Source organism: Scomber scombrus, chromosome 21 (genome assembly GCF_963691925.1).
Source record: "Scomber scombrus chromosome 21, fScoSco1.1, whole genome shotgun sequence".
Lineage (NCBI taxonomy): Eukaryota > Metazoa > Chordata > Actinopteri > Scombriformes > Scombridae > Scomber > Scomber scombrus.
In genome coordinates, this window is record NC_084990.1 from 15353737 (window position 1) to 15365603 (window position 11867).

At 37.7% G+C, this 11867-nt stretch overlaps 2 protein-coding genes across 8 annotated transcripts in view; one reads left to right on the forward strand and one right to left on the reverse strand.

The window, feature by feature from the left end:
- vti1a (vesicle transport through interaction with t-SNAREs 1A) overlaps nucleotides 1-5384 on the reverse strand; it is a 118121-nt gene extending 112737 nt beyond the window's left edge. For 2 of the 3 annotated variants that reach the window (XR_009927627.1, XM_062442338.1), the window contains exon 1: nucleotides 5212-5380. Coding sequence is in view for 2 of the 3 variants with exons in the window: in XM_062442338.1 (XP_062298322.1) it covers nucleotides 5212-5305 (94 nt within the window). In the remaining variant the exon portion in view is untranslated. Of the gene's footprint in view, nucleotides 1-5211 lie in introns of all 3 variants that reach the window. The other variant, XM_062442339.1, reaches the window with a different exon arrangement.
- Nucleotides 5385-5506: 122 nt separating this feature from the next.
- Nucleotides 5507-10895, forward strand: zdhhc6 (zinc finger DHHC-type palmitoyltransferase 6). Of its 5 annotated transcripts, none has more exons than XM_062442335.1 (11): nucleotides 5507-5674; nucleotides 6773-7338; nucleotides 7470-7561; nucleotides 7654-7813; nucleotides 7994-8152; nucleotides 8809-8862; nucleotides 9085-9252; nucleotides 9336-9377; nucleotides 9807-9955; nucleotides 10094-10140; nucleotides 10229-10895. In XM_062442335.1, exons 2-11 carry the CDS (start codon nucleotides 7072-7074, stop codon nucleotides 10327-10329), a joined length of 1239 nt encoding a protein of 412 aa, XP_062298319.1. In that variant the 5' UTR covers nucleotides 5507-5674; nucleotides 6773-7071; the 3' UTR covers nucleotides 10330-10895. The 5 variants fall into 5 exon arrangements, with proteins under 5 accessions (XP_062298319.1, XP_062298316.1, XP_062298320.1 ...); XM_062442332.1 differs by having other exon boundaries at nucleotides 6793-7338; XM_062442336.1 differs by having other exon boundaries at nucleotides 6793-7338; nucleotides 9810-9955.
- The last annotated feature ends 972 nt before the right edge of the window (nucleotides 10896-11867 follow it).

Here is an 11867-nt window from a genome sequence, read left to right on the forward strand (position 1 = left end):
CAAAATAAGCCATTTTATTTCAAGTCTTTTTTTTCTCTTTTTAGAAATCTATTTGAGTTTTGGTTATGTGTGATTGCATTCATCATCATTTTCACATTTTTAAAAGATGATTAACCAATTAATAAAAATCTGCATATTAAAAAATATATATAAATATGGTTATTTGCAGCCTGACAGATATGAAACATTTTAAACTTTTTCTGTCTTCAAGTAGTGTTAACATCCATAATCCACTGGCACAGTGACAGTAATTTAACAATAATGAACCTGTCTTTTAAATCTTGTTTTCCTGCCAAGTTTGACAATACTTTAGCATTAATGGTGCCTCAGGTGCCTTTCCTCATGAGTGTAGCTTTTACACTACACTGAATCATCACATCTTTTTTATTACTCTGAAAAACTGAAACTAGTTTCATGCACAGTAAGTAAAGATCAGGGCCTCCCTTTCTCCTCTCAACACTCCTTTTTGCAAAAGTCTGGCAAAATGAATCATGTATTTTTGTGTATTACTTTACACACACCTGAAATTAAGAATCTTAGACGATAGTATAGGCTAAGAGGTGACAGCTGATGCAACGAGGCAATTTCAACAGATAACAATGATCACTAGATGAAGGAATTGAAGAAAGCCAAACTGTAAATCATCTTTGGCATCATTTTAAGAGGACAAAATATTTCACTCTCTAACCAGATTTGAAAACAGGTTATCCAAGGAAGACCAATCCCAATTTCCTCTCTCAAAAACACAAGCATTCAATAAATCAACTGAGAAATTTAAATGTTTCTATTTTAAATTAATGTCATTTTAAACATATTCTTAACTAAAACAATTTAACTGAAAAATCTATTTAATCAAATATATCAAGCATCATAAGCAAACATTTTCCACTCCTAAAACTAATAAACAATGAACAGCATTTTAAATAATTGAAATACAAAGTCTATAAAACTTCAAGCTCAAATCACAAGGCAATCTGCTGTGGGATTGCAATATTGTAAGAAAAAAAAGAAAGCTAAGCAAAGGTCCTCATTTCTCAGGCACGGTGGGCCAACATTACATTTTGCCAGTCCTCAAATTCATTTTTAAAATCTGTGTCCAACCTCACCTACACAGTAAACAGCCAGAGGCGACTCACTGAAAGGTGAGATGATGCTTTCTTTCTCAAACTCAAGCCTGAGCTGGAAGGCTGTGAAATATGTATGGATATTTACCAAGACTACAACTTGCTGTCAGACGGATGAGGAGTTTTGTACACTGAGGTAAGGCAAATAATGAAGAAGTAAGGCTTTTTTTTTTTATTATTTATTTATTTAAAAATGATCCATATTTGAGTTGCAATGATTGACAAGCAATCTCTTTCCATGAACACTTAAAAATGTAGAGGGAAAAAATGACATTCATGTTTCATGGAAGGTCTAACGTTTCGTTGCATTCTTATTCAAATATTCCTTGAACCTTAGGTTTTGGGGGATGGTAACAAATAAATATATAAACACAGATTCATTTGACTGTTGCTTGAATGAAAACAGTCAAGGACACTTTTTCGCACGCCCTGGCCATTATCAGCAATTGTGCACATGTGAAATAGAGAGATACAACAGCAATGACAAAAGCCCTTTGTCTGGAGCTATATTAATGTATTAAATAGAGGGCTGTCAAACCACAGGCAAAACTCAGCCACTTCAGGAAGAAGAGCCAGGGAGACTTAAGAAAGGAAACAAGAAAAACCTTAATGAGTAGGAAGAGAAATGAAATTCAACTGTAAACTATTCTGTTGGTGGCAGAAAACACTGAACAACTACTTATGGTTGTAATGGGTTTCCTGGCTTTGTACATATTCATATGGGCTTACTCTAACACAGTCAACAGATGGCAAGATTAAGCAATGTGGAATTACTCTGTGGAATGGGCTGCCACGAACCTTCAAAGATGCCAATTCCACACCAGAAATATTCAGTCAGGCAAGGTTTTGTGAGAGGCAGTGTCCTTTGAAAAACCAATGAGCAAGTGCGAGCCCAGAGTAGGAGATAAATGTTCCAAGTACAGAGGTTGGAAGCAGTTTTTAGCAGTCAAAACTAAAACTGCAAGTTTAAACTTTCTCCGTTTAATGTATTTAGTTTACTGTCTTTTTCTTTGTGTTTTTTCTTTTTTTGTATTTTCTAAGTAATTTGTCTTGTGCTTGTGTTGTATTTATGTTTTATAAATGATTGTGGATTTTATTATATTTTTATTATATGGCTGTTTTAGTTGTGTATTTACAGGGCACCTTGTTCTTCATTGCTTTCCCATGCTAAAATAAAGGCTATCTATCTATCTATCTATCTATCTATCTATCTATCTATCTATCTATCTATCTATCTATTTTCAAAGTTAGTTTTAAAGCCTCTACTTCCAACTCTCAACTATAACCAACCAATATTGCTGATATTGAGATTTGGGATAATTTCATAATGATTGGCCAATAGCCGTTTTGTAAAAGATAAAAACATAACATAAACAGAACATTTTTCATATAAAGATCATTTAAAGATGGATAGTGAGCAAAACATTATCAAATCAAAAATCACAGTGGATAGTGCTCTCTGGTTGACAAACTAATAGTGACACAGTGTATCTAAAGCTTTCACATATGAAGCACACAACAGGAGCCTTTCTATGTCAGACATGTCAGACTCAAATACTCTGTTTGGTTTAGGTGAGGGGTGGTACCTGGGCAGAGCGTGCAGGAGACAAGACATGATGCAAAAAGTATGCTGCAGTTGTAATTTGGCATTTTTAAGCTTTTCACCAGAAATAAAGCAGCTTTTTTGAAGAGAAATCACAGGAAGTCCTTTCTCTCCCATTAGTGCTACCTTCACAGTGGATCATTCAGGCCCAGTTAAAACAATGCAGCTCAGCTGGCCTGCTGCGTTTATCCAGCACCAGCCGCATGATAGAAACATCAACAACATGATGTTCAATGTAAATTTCCCAGAAAATGAGCTGCTGTATCCACACATGGGCTCAATTGGACATTACACAGACTTTGCATTAGGGAGCTGCCAGGGTAAAGTCTGTTTAATGTCCAGTCCGACTGATTCAGACATTTGCATTCACACATACAGCTTCTCCAGATAATATCCGGATAACTTCAAGGTTGCGGTGTGCATGTGTAAAAGGGGCTTAAATTACAACAAACCTAGTTCAGCATTTCTATATTGTAATTTCTTGTTACTTAGCGACGTACATATACACTGATACTGATGTCTGCATTACACTAATACAGGCCTGGCCAATTTATCTGTGAATAGGATTTAGTGAAATACAGTTTTACATCTTTATGAGGTAGTCTGCATTGCAAAAGCAGTGTTTGATCTGTGTAAATAAGGACAAGTCTTCACACTGACGAGAACAAACAGGCGACTGGGAGTGTGAGCTACAACTGAGTGATACTGGCACAATGATGGCTCAGTGATGATCTCTTCTTTTGACAGCTCTTTAGATGTAGAGGGGAAAACTGAGTATGAATGAGAGAATGTAGTGTCTGATGCTTAAAAAAAAATGCCACGACAGCATGCTGGATAATCAGCATTAGTACATAATCAAAAATAAATTTGAATAATAGAAACAACATTTTGAGATGAAACAAGGAAAGATAAGTGCAGTAGCTACATTAATGCATTCATTTGGGAAAGTTACTGTGTGCAGTCTGCAGCACAGACATATTTCAGCCCACTTAAAAAATATTTTGTGTACTGTAGTGTATAATACCATAATATATTACTTACAAAGAGGGTTAGGGTTGGCAATGATTCTGAGCCCTAAAGCCGTTTTGCGCTGTGACAGAGTTAAGCTTGCGCCACTTGCCTACTATTTGGGTGAAGAATCACCAACATCATGGGTGTGTGCTTTATTCCATCTTCTCTCCCCTGTATACTAAAGGCTGTGTTTACTGTCAGTGCCGCTTGTTGATGAATTCAAACACAATGTTTGTTTTTACTATTCAGGACTCACTACCTGTCATCATGTTGCAGGTTTGTATTGAAACTGACCACCTGTGTTAATGTCTTCCTCTACTTTATACAGACTTACACAAAAAGAAAGGTGATACTCTTTTAAAGTCAGTGAGAGGTCAGTGTCAAACATAATGGTTATGAGGTTCTTGGTAACAAAGAAATGCATCCATTCAACCACACATACTGATGAGAGCAAAGCCACAGACACCTGTTTAGTGAGTAATGTGACTTCATTTCTATGTTTGTTAGCACTGACTGCTTCTCTATCGCTTAGTAATCTCTTTGTCTCTCTAGTAAGAATCATGTGTGGTGCGTCTTCATGTTTTGGTAAGCCGAAGATAATTTAAGTATTTATTGTGTCTTATTTATTATTACACCGAGACCTGAGTCCCGCATTTCGTTATTTTCATGTCTCATGGGCAGAACGACAATAAAGTATTCTTGATTCTTGATTTTCCACCCCGGTAGACAATAAAGATCCATTGTATTCTATTATTTTAACAACCTGAAATATCTGTGAAACGCCATTTCAGCGTCTTTGCAAAGTGGCTGACATGCTGTATATCATATTACACCATATCATGTTACTACAGACATTAAATTAGTTGCATGAGTACAATAACCCTAACCAAAAAAAACAATGTCTCTATATACATCTCTCTCTCCAAACAAATCCAACAAAACAGGACCAACAAATATTGACTTGACTGAACAGATATTCCCATTTAAAAACATATATAGTTTGACAATGTCACTCATTCATCCATCTGTCCATCTATCTTCTATACGTACTTTTACGTTTTGTGGGGAGTTTGTTTGGAGACTATTTTAAACAACACAAAGAAACACAGAAAGCTTATTTGTTGTCATGGTAATTCAAACTCAAGAAAAACTGCTTTTTATCATCAAAGCTCTACCATTTTTTAAAGTAAGTTTAAGTATGTACTCTACTGTATCAGTGACAGTTAACTGCCTATCCATTAAATTAAATTATATCAATATTTACCAACTCATCATTAAAGTGGTAAGCTACCGCTCCTCTTAATACTTTAAGTAGCCTTGAAAATCACACATAATATAACGTGTAGACAACATAGTTAACCTAGTGATTCACCATTTAGTGCTGTAACAGAGGATAATGTGATAAATTGATGGTGAAATGACACAAGCTACCGACAGCTAGCCTTCCCGGGGCTAATGATGGATTTAACCTACCTCCACTTAGTTTGGGAATCTTTCCAATTTTGTTTGTTATCTCTGCCGTAACGGTCCCAAAGTCCTGCTCGTACGCTTCAAAGTCTGAAGACATTTTTAAAGGTTTAAAACAGGTGGCTTTCGGCCTGACAAGTTAGCTCTGAAATAATAAAAACAAGGCTATGATGGAGTCCCCTTCCTTGAGTCGCAGTGAAATGTGCTCGACAAGGAACTACACTTTGTTTCATTTTTCTTTTCCCGACACTAAAAAATGCTTCGAGCTGTTTGACAGAAAAATATCAGTCACGGTTGTTTTGTCTTTTTTTGCCAAACATGAACACATACATTTTTTTTTCAAATTAATGTATGATTGAGTAAACAAATTGTTTAAATTAAAGGCGGAGGAGTGGGAGGGAGGCTGAAGAAAGGTTCCTCTCTTCTTTCTAGGCAAGAAATTAAGAGAAAAAAACAAGGAAGTGAGCAGGTTGGTAATTTAAAGTGACAGCTTTTTTCTTCCTTCAAAAAAACCTCGGATATACGTGCACTAACAAGCATTATTCACACCTGTAGGATGCTTTATTACCTGTGTTTCTTCTCTATTGCACTAAGTCCAGCCTGATCTTGTATCTTGTCAAGCTAACAGGTGAGCTAACTAGCTAGCGCCTGTCGCCCCGGTGCTAAATCGTACAAAGATTGTTTTTAGCAAAGGATATAATCACGTATCTGATATTAATCTTTTAGCAGTGTGGCTGCACTTTTTTTAACGTGAATACGATTGACATTGGTTGCGCTTGCATACAATTGTTGCTCTGCGTTTGTTTTTCTTGATGCGAATTAGCTAGCTTATGTGTCAGAAGCTAATTAGTTGGGTCGAAAAGCTGAAGCTGTGAGTGACATCTTAGAAATGCTGCTGTGCTGCCACATTTATGTGTTAGACGGTCATCCAGCTTCAGAGTTATTTAGTTAATGGTTTAAGTAAGTTACCAGCTATTACTTATAGTTCATAATCACGTGTTGCAATATGAGAGCAAAGTGACAAAATATGGATATTTATATACTTCAATTATGTCCACCCAAATTCTGTAAGTGAAGATACAAATTAAATAGAACAAGCAGCTCCCAGTATAACCCATAATGACCCTACATATTAATTAACACCTCTCTTTAACACTTTAAACAAAAACTGAACTCAACCTTTGTTTAGGTATGATTTATTTCAGGCCTGTTGTTATATTATGTTGAATTCAGTCTTCCTGAATGTTTGATTTTCATTTCATGTCTTTAAAATGCTGCTCAGTCGTGCATGTTTTGTTCACTCAACCAAAGTGGTCACTAGATGGCAGTTAGTGTATACGGTATATTTGGCTAACAGATAAGGTTTCAGGTTTCTCTTTTAAACAGAAAAAAGGAACTAACCCTAACAACAGTAGTGTGACAGATAACAAGTTTAGCAGGTGCACAATCAGGCAGTTACTATATAATAAATGAGAATAAGCATCACAAGACAGTTGGCACTGTCAGCATTTCACATTTAAACTCCTTTTTTATGTATTGTATTATTGTTGGTTCTGATTTTTTGCAGCTTTCTGTGTTTTCTCTTAGATGGGGAATTTGAGTCTGACACAAGGATAGTGTGCTCACAAGAGTGGCCGGAGAGGATGCTGCTCTTTGCCAAGGCGAGGAACAATGGGACACAGAGAGCCCCAGTGACTCAAGACCTGGCCAGTTGCTGGATAGTCAGAAGAAGAGAGAAAATATGTGCATCGTCTGCACCGCTGACTTTGCAAGATAGCAGTGGTAAATAGTAACACATTGAAACTCGCTCAGTACATTTCAGGAACTCAACAGCCAAAATATTGATAGTAACCTTGCGAGGGAAAAATGAACTTCCTTTCAACCTTTGTGACATTTGAGAACCTCCATGAGGTTCGACGATTGTGCCACTGGGGTCCAGTCATAGCCCTGTCTGTCATTGCTATATGCTCCACCATGGCAATTCTGGACTCCATTATTTGGTACTGGCCCCTAGACACTACAGGGGGCAGCATTAACTTCCTCATGCTCATCAATTGGACTGTCCTCATCCTCTACAACTACTTCAATGCGATGTTTGTTGGACCTGGATACATTCCTCTTGGCTGGAAACCAGTAAGGATCTTCAGTTAGATAAAGGCTTATGACATTTGTCATGTTTGTTGTGTGTTGTAGACAGTGTAAAGAACATTATAAATGAGTAGTGTAACATAAGACATTCAACTTATTTCTTTATCCCCAAACAGGAGAATCAACAGGACACCCAGTACCTGCAGTACTGCAGAGTGTGCCAAGGGTTCAAGGCCCCAAGATCCCACCACTGTCGCAAGTGTAACAGGTAGCTACATTTAAAGAGTAGATTTTCTATCACCTGTGTGACAAGGACTGGTGACCCAAAGAAAACTTCCATTACTTACTGTCGTCCCCCAGGTGCGTGATGAAGATGGACCACCACTGCCCCTGGATCAACAACTGCTGCGGCCACCAGAACCATGCGTATTTCACCAGCTTCCTGCTGTTAGCTCCTCTGGGCTGCTCACATGCCGCCATCATCTTCATCATGACCATGTACACGCAGCTTTATGAAAGGGTCAGTTGTCTCGTTACCTTGCTTTACCACCTCAAGTAAGGTTGATGATGTCTTTTGCGTGTAATGCTCTAGATTATTCATTACCGCCACAGTTTTTTTCTCAGTAGAGTTTCATCTTTCAGCTTATTAGTTGACACTCAAGTTACTATTGTATCTTCTATCTTCTTTTTCTCCCTGCAGATCTCATTTGGCTGGAGCACTGTGAAGATTGACATGAGTGCTGCACGTCAATTCCAGCCCCTCATGCCTTTCAGTGTACCTGCCTTTGCTGCCACACTCTTTGCCTTAGGTTTGGCACTGGGCACCACTATTGCTGTTGGCATGCTTTTCTTCATACAGGTAAGTGTTTTTTTCTTTCACAAAATGCGCATTGGGTGTCATACTTTTACACCACTTGTTGGGTATTGAATTTTAAGTTTAAGCATTTGATTAGTCTTGTAAAGCTGGACTACATCTTGTGAGCTCAGTTTTCACTAGAAAACAAGAGTAGTTTTGAAATCATCTGGTGAAAATCTGAGCAGTCAGAAGATTATGGGAGGGACTTATGTGATTATGTCACTTGCTCCCTTTCAAACCTCCCATACCACATCAACAAATATTTAAACCAGGTGCATGAGATTTGACATATACAACAAAGAAATTGTAAACACAGTGCAGACGTGAGCTGGAATTAATAAAGATAGAACATAGCACAAAAAGACAAACAAACAAAGCAATGCTGCATGTATTTGAGCAAATCAGGTTCACAAAATTAAAACTGACCAGCTGAAATGACAGCTGTCCTAAAAACATGTACTGAGCTTTGCCAGGCCACAAGGAGTGAAGCCAAAGTTGTGGGCTGACTTTGCAAAGCAATTTGAATGTCTTACATTCCAAGTAACATTCACAGTGTGTATTCAGGAGAAAACAGTGAGGTGAAAATGTTATTCATGAAAAACATCTCTCTGACATCTCTCAAACATTTCTCTGATAATAAAACAGTCTGTTCTTTCCAGATGAAAGTCATCCTTCGAAACAAGACCTCGATCGAGTCCTGGATCGAGGAAAAGGTGAGAATTACTTCCAGTGATTTTCACCCATGACCATTTTGTGGTGTTTAGTCTAATTAAACATGGATTTTTTTGTTCTCACATTTCGGTGTTAAGTTCTCTAACTTTTATGACCCATGTGCACAACGTCCAGTGTCGTTTGTCAACACAATATATGTTAAATTACATACAATTCACACGATCCCATGAATACACACTACCATCCCATATCTTTTCCAATAGGCCAAAGACAGAATACAGCACTACCAAACAGGGGAGGAGTTCATCTTCCCCTATGACCTCGGCACCCGCTGGCTCAACCTCAAGCAAGTCTTCACATGGACAGGGACGCCCAAGGGTGATGGCATTGAGTGGCCAGTCCATTCCAAGTGTCACCAGCACAGCTTAACAGTAGGTTCAGTTTGTTTGAGTGAAATGAATGCCAAACATTTAGTCCAACAATAGTGCATATGATCCTTTTCTTATTTTAACAGATTGAGCAACTGAAGCAGAAGGCTGATAAACGAGTGAGAAGTGTAAGTACCATGTCTTTCCTTCACCAGCCTGTGGTTTAGTTTGTGGAGAGACAGAGAAGAATAAAGAATATTCTTAAAAGACGTATGTAATATAATGTATTATTATCGGTATGTATGGTCATGTACAGTTCTGTTAGATTTTTTGTATCAACTAAGAATAATGATCATTTGTAATTAGTATTTTTTAAGGGCTGATACTAATGTTGTTTTGTATATATGGTATCTATAGTAACCTATCAGTCACACAACAAATGTATCTACGGAAACTGGAAACAGTTTCATACCTCTTTTTCTGTACCACCCTGAAGGCACAATAATAAGAAACCACTGGTGAATAGAGTATGGTGAGCAGGATAGGAGTTGTCCAACATGTTTTAATTGTGATGGCAGAGCAGTAGAATAACCAGTCATCATGTATGCCTCGACCAGCAGGTCCAGTATCAGGCAGTGGAGGACTACAATGGAGCTTGCTGCCCTCTTAGCAAGGGTCTCCAAACCTTTTTCAGAACCCCCTGCACCGAGGAACCCAGGATCGCCCTCTGCAAGGGAGATACCATCCTGGCCACCCGTGGCACCAAGTGAGTGGTCTTGGAGCTTGCTTTTTGGTTGGTTATGTTTCCAATGAGAGATTTGTTGGGAATCAATGAGGAATTAGCTGAATTGTGTTGTTTTTTCTGACCAAAAGCTTCTAAGCATTGTTTTGTTTTTTTCTTTAGATGGTGGATGTATGGAGACAAAGTTATAAACGAAGAGCAAATGATAGGTAAGAATGAAAATAACAGAAAATACAGATGCATTTGCATGGTTTGAACAAATATGTAACAGTGTCTTTTCTCTGTTGTGGCTTTCAGCGGGAGAGCGCATAAGAGGATGGTTTCCAAGGCGATGTGTGGAGAAGTGCCATTATGACACAGCTGCCAGTGATAGAACCAGCGATAAGAAAGTGAATTAACGTATTTCAACAGGCTTTATGTAAAGTAGGGGAGTTAAACTGAACAAAAGGTGTCTGTCCATGTTCATCAACGTACATACACTAAAGATGTCATGCCTGATGCTGCAGGCCCAATTTCATTCTTTGATTAAAAATGTTCACGCCTTTTGAATTTTTTAAGGCACCATAAGTCATTAACCTTACTGAGCACTTTTCTTTCAAACAACGTCTTGAAGAGGAATACAGAATTCCTCGCATCACGTCGTTCATGAGAGGGACTGTTCCCATTGGTTTGGTTTGACTCCTCTGACCCAAACTGAAACCCAACAAGAGTCTTAATTTTCAAGAATGGCCACCAGGCTTTTCTGTGACTTCATTGTGACTTTTTACTTGAATCTGTTGTTTTTACTTGTGTTGATGTCCTTTTTTGCTAATTATGCAATGCCTCTGCCCAGCTAACCCCAGGGCTTCGTCATGCAACTCTTTCTACAGTATGGAAATAACTGTTAATTTCTTTTTATTATTTTTGTAAAAACAAATTGTTGGCCTCAAAGTATAAATTGAAAAATAAAAAATGTTCTGCAAGACTTGTGTGCCTCTTTGTGATTCCTATGAATCTTGGTGGTGTAATACACATTTATTACTTGACTGCCTTGGGTGCAATATGGAATAGTTTGCCAGTATTTGTTAAATTGTCAGTGTCACACAGGCTGCTGGCTGTCCTGTTTGGTAAAGTAATGGTATGCTTGAATTTCCTGGAAAACTGCTGCCATTTTTGAAAACTTTAGCAGTGACATCATGCAGCACTAGCAAGCTTTCAACAGTTTCACCTTTCTTCTTACCTTATAAAATCAGCCTCTGAACATGAATTACTTAACATTAAAGAACTGATTATTCATAGGACCTCTAAGATCACTGCAGTTAGCGAGAAAGAAAAGGGTAATCCTTTTTAATTATGGATGAGATACAATTCTGGCACTTGTGTAATTGTGCTTCAGAACTTTTTGGATACAGTATACCCCCATCTTTTGTAATCTTTTAATTGTAACTGTATTTTACACTGTGGCTTTGTTAATTTGATGTAAGTGAATTATTTGAATACTTTATCCTCCACAGTCTCAACATACCAGAATGATGAAAGTGTAAGTCATTCCAACTTAAAGGTGTACCTTAATAGAGACGTACATGTCAATAAAGCGTGAGGGTCTTTAAAATCTACTTTCATCAACAGGTTTTTTTATGCTGTTTGTTTATTTTTTGCATGCCAGCAAAAGCTGTGGCTGGATCCATTATGTTTTTTGGGTTGTCTGTTCGTCTCATTCTCATGAACCCAGTAGTTCAGGAACTCCTCAAGGGAATTTCATTACATCCGGTACAAACATCCACTTGAACTGAACATAATTTGTTTGTCAAAGGTCAACGTCACTGTGACCTGACAAAACACATTTTTGACCATAACTAAAGAATTCATACGCTAATTATGACAAAGTTTCCCACAAGTGTATAACAGGATAAAATGATGAAGTGATTTTACATCCCAAAGGTCAAAGGTCAACTTC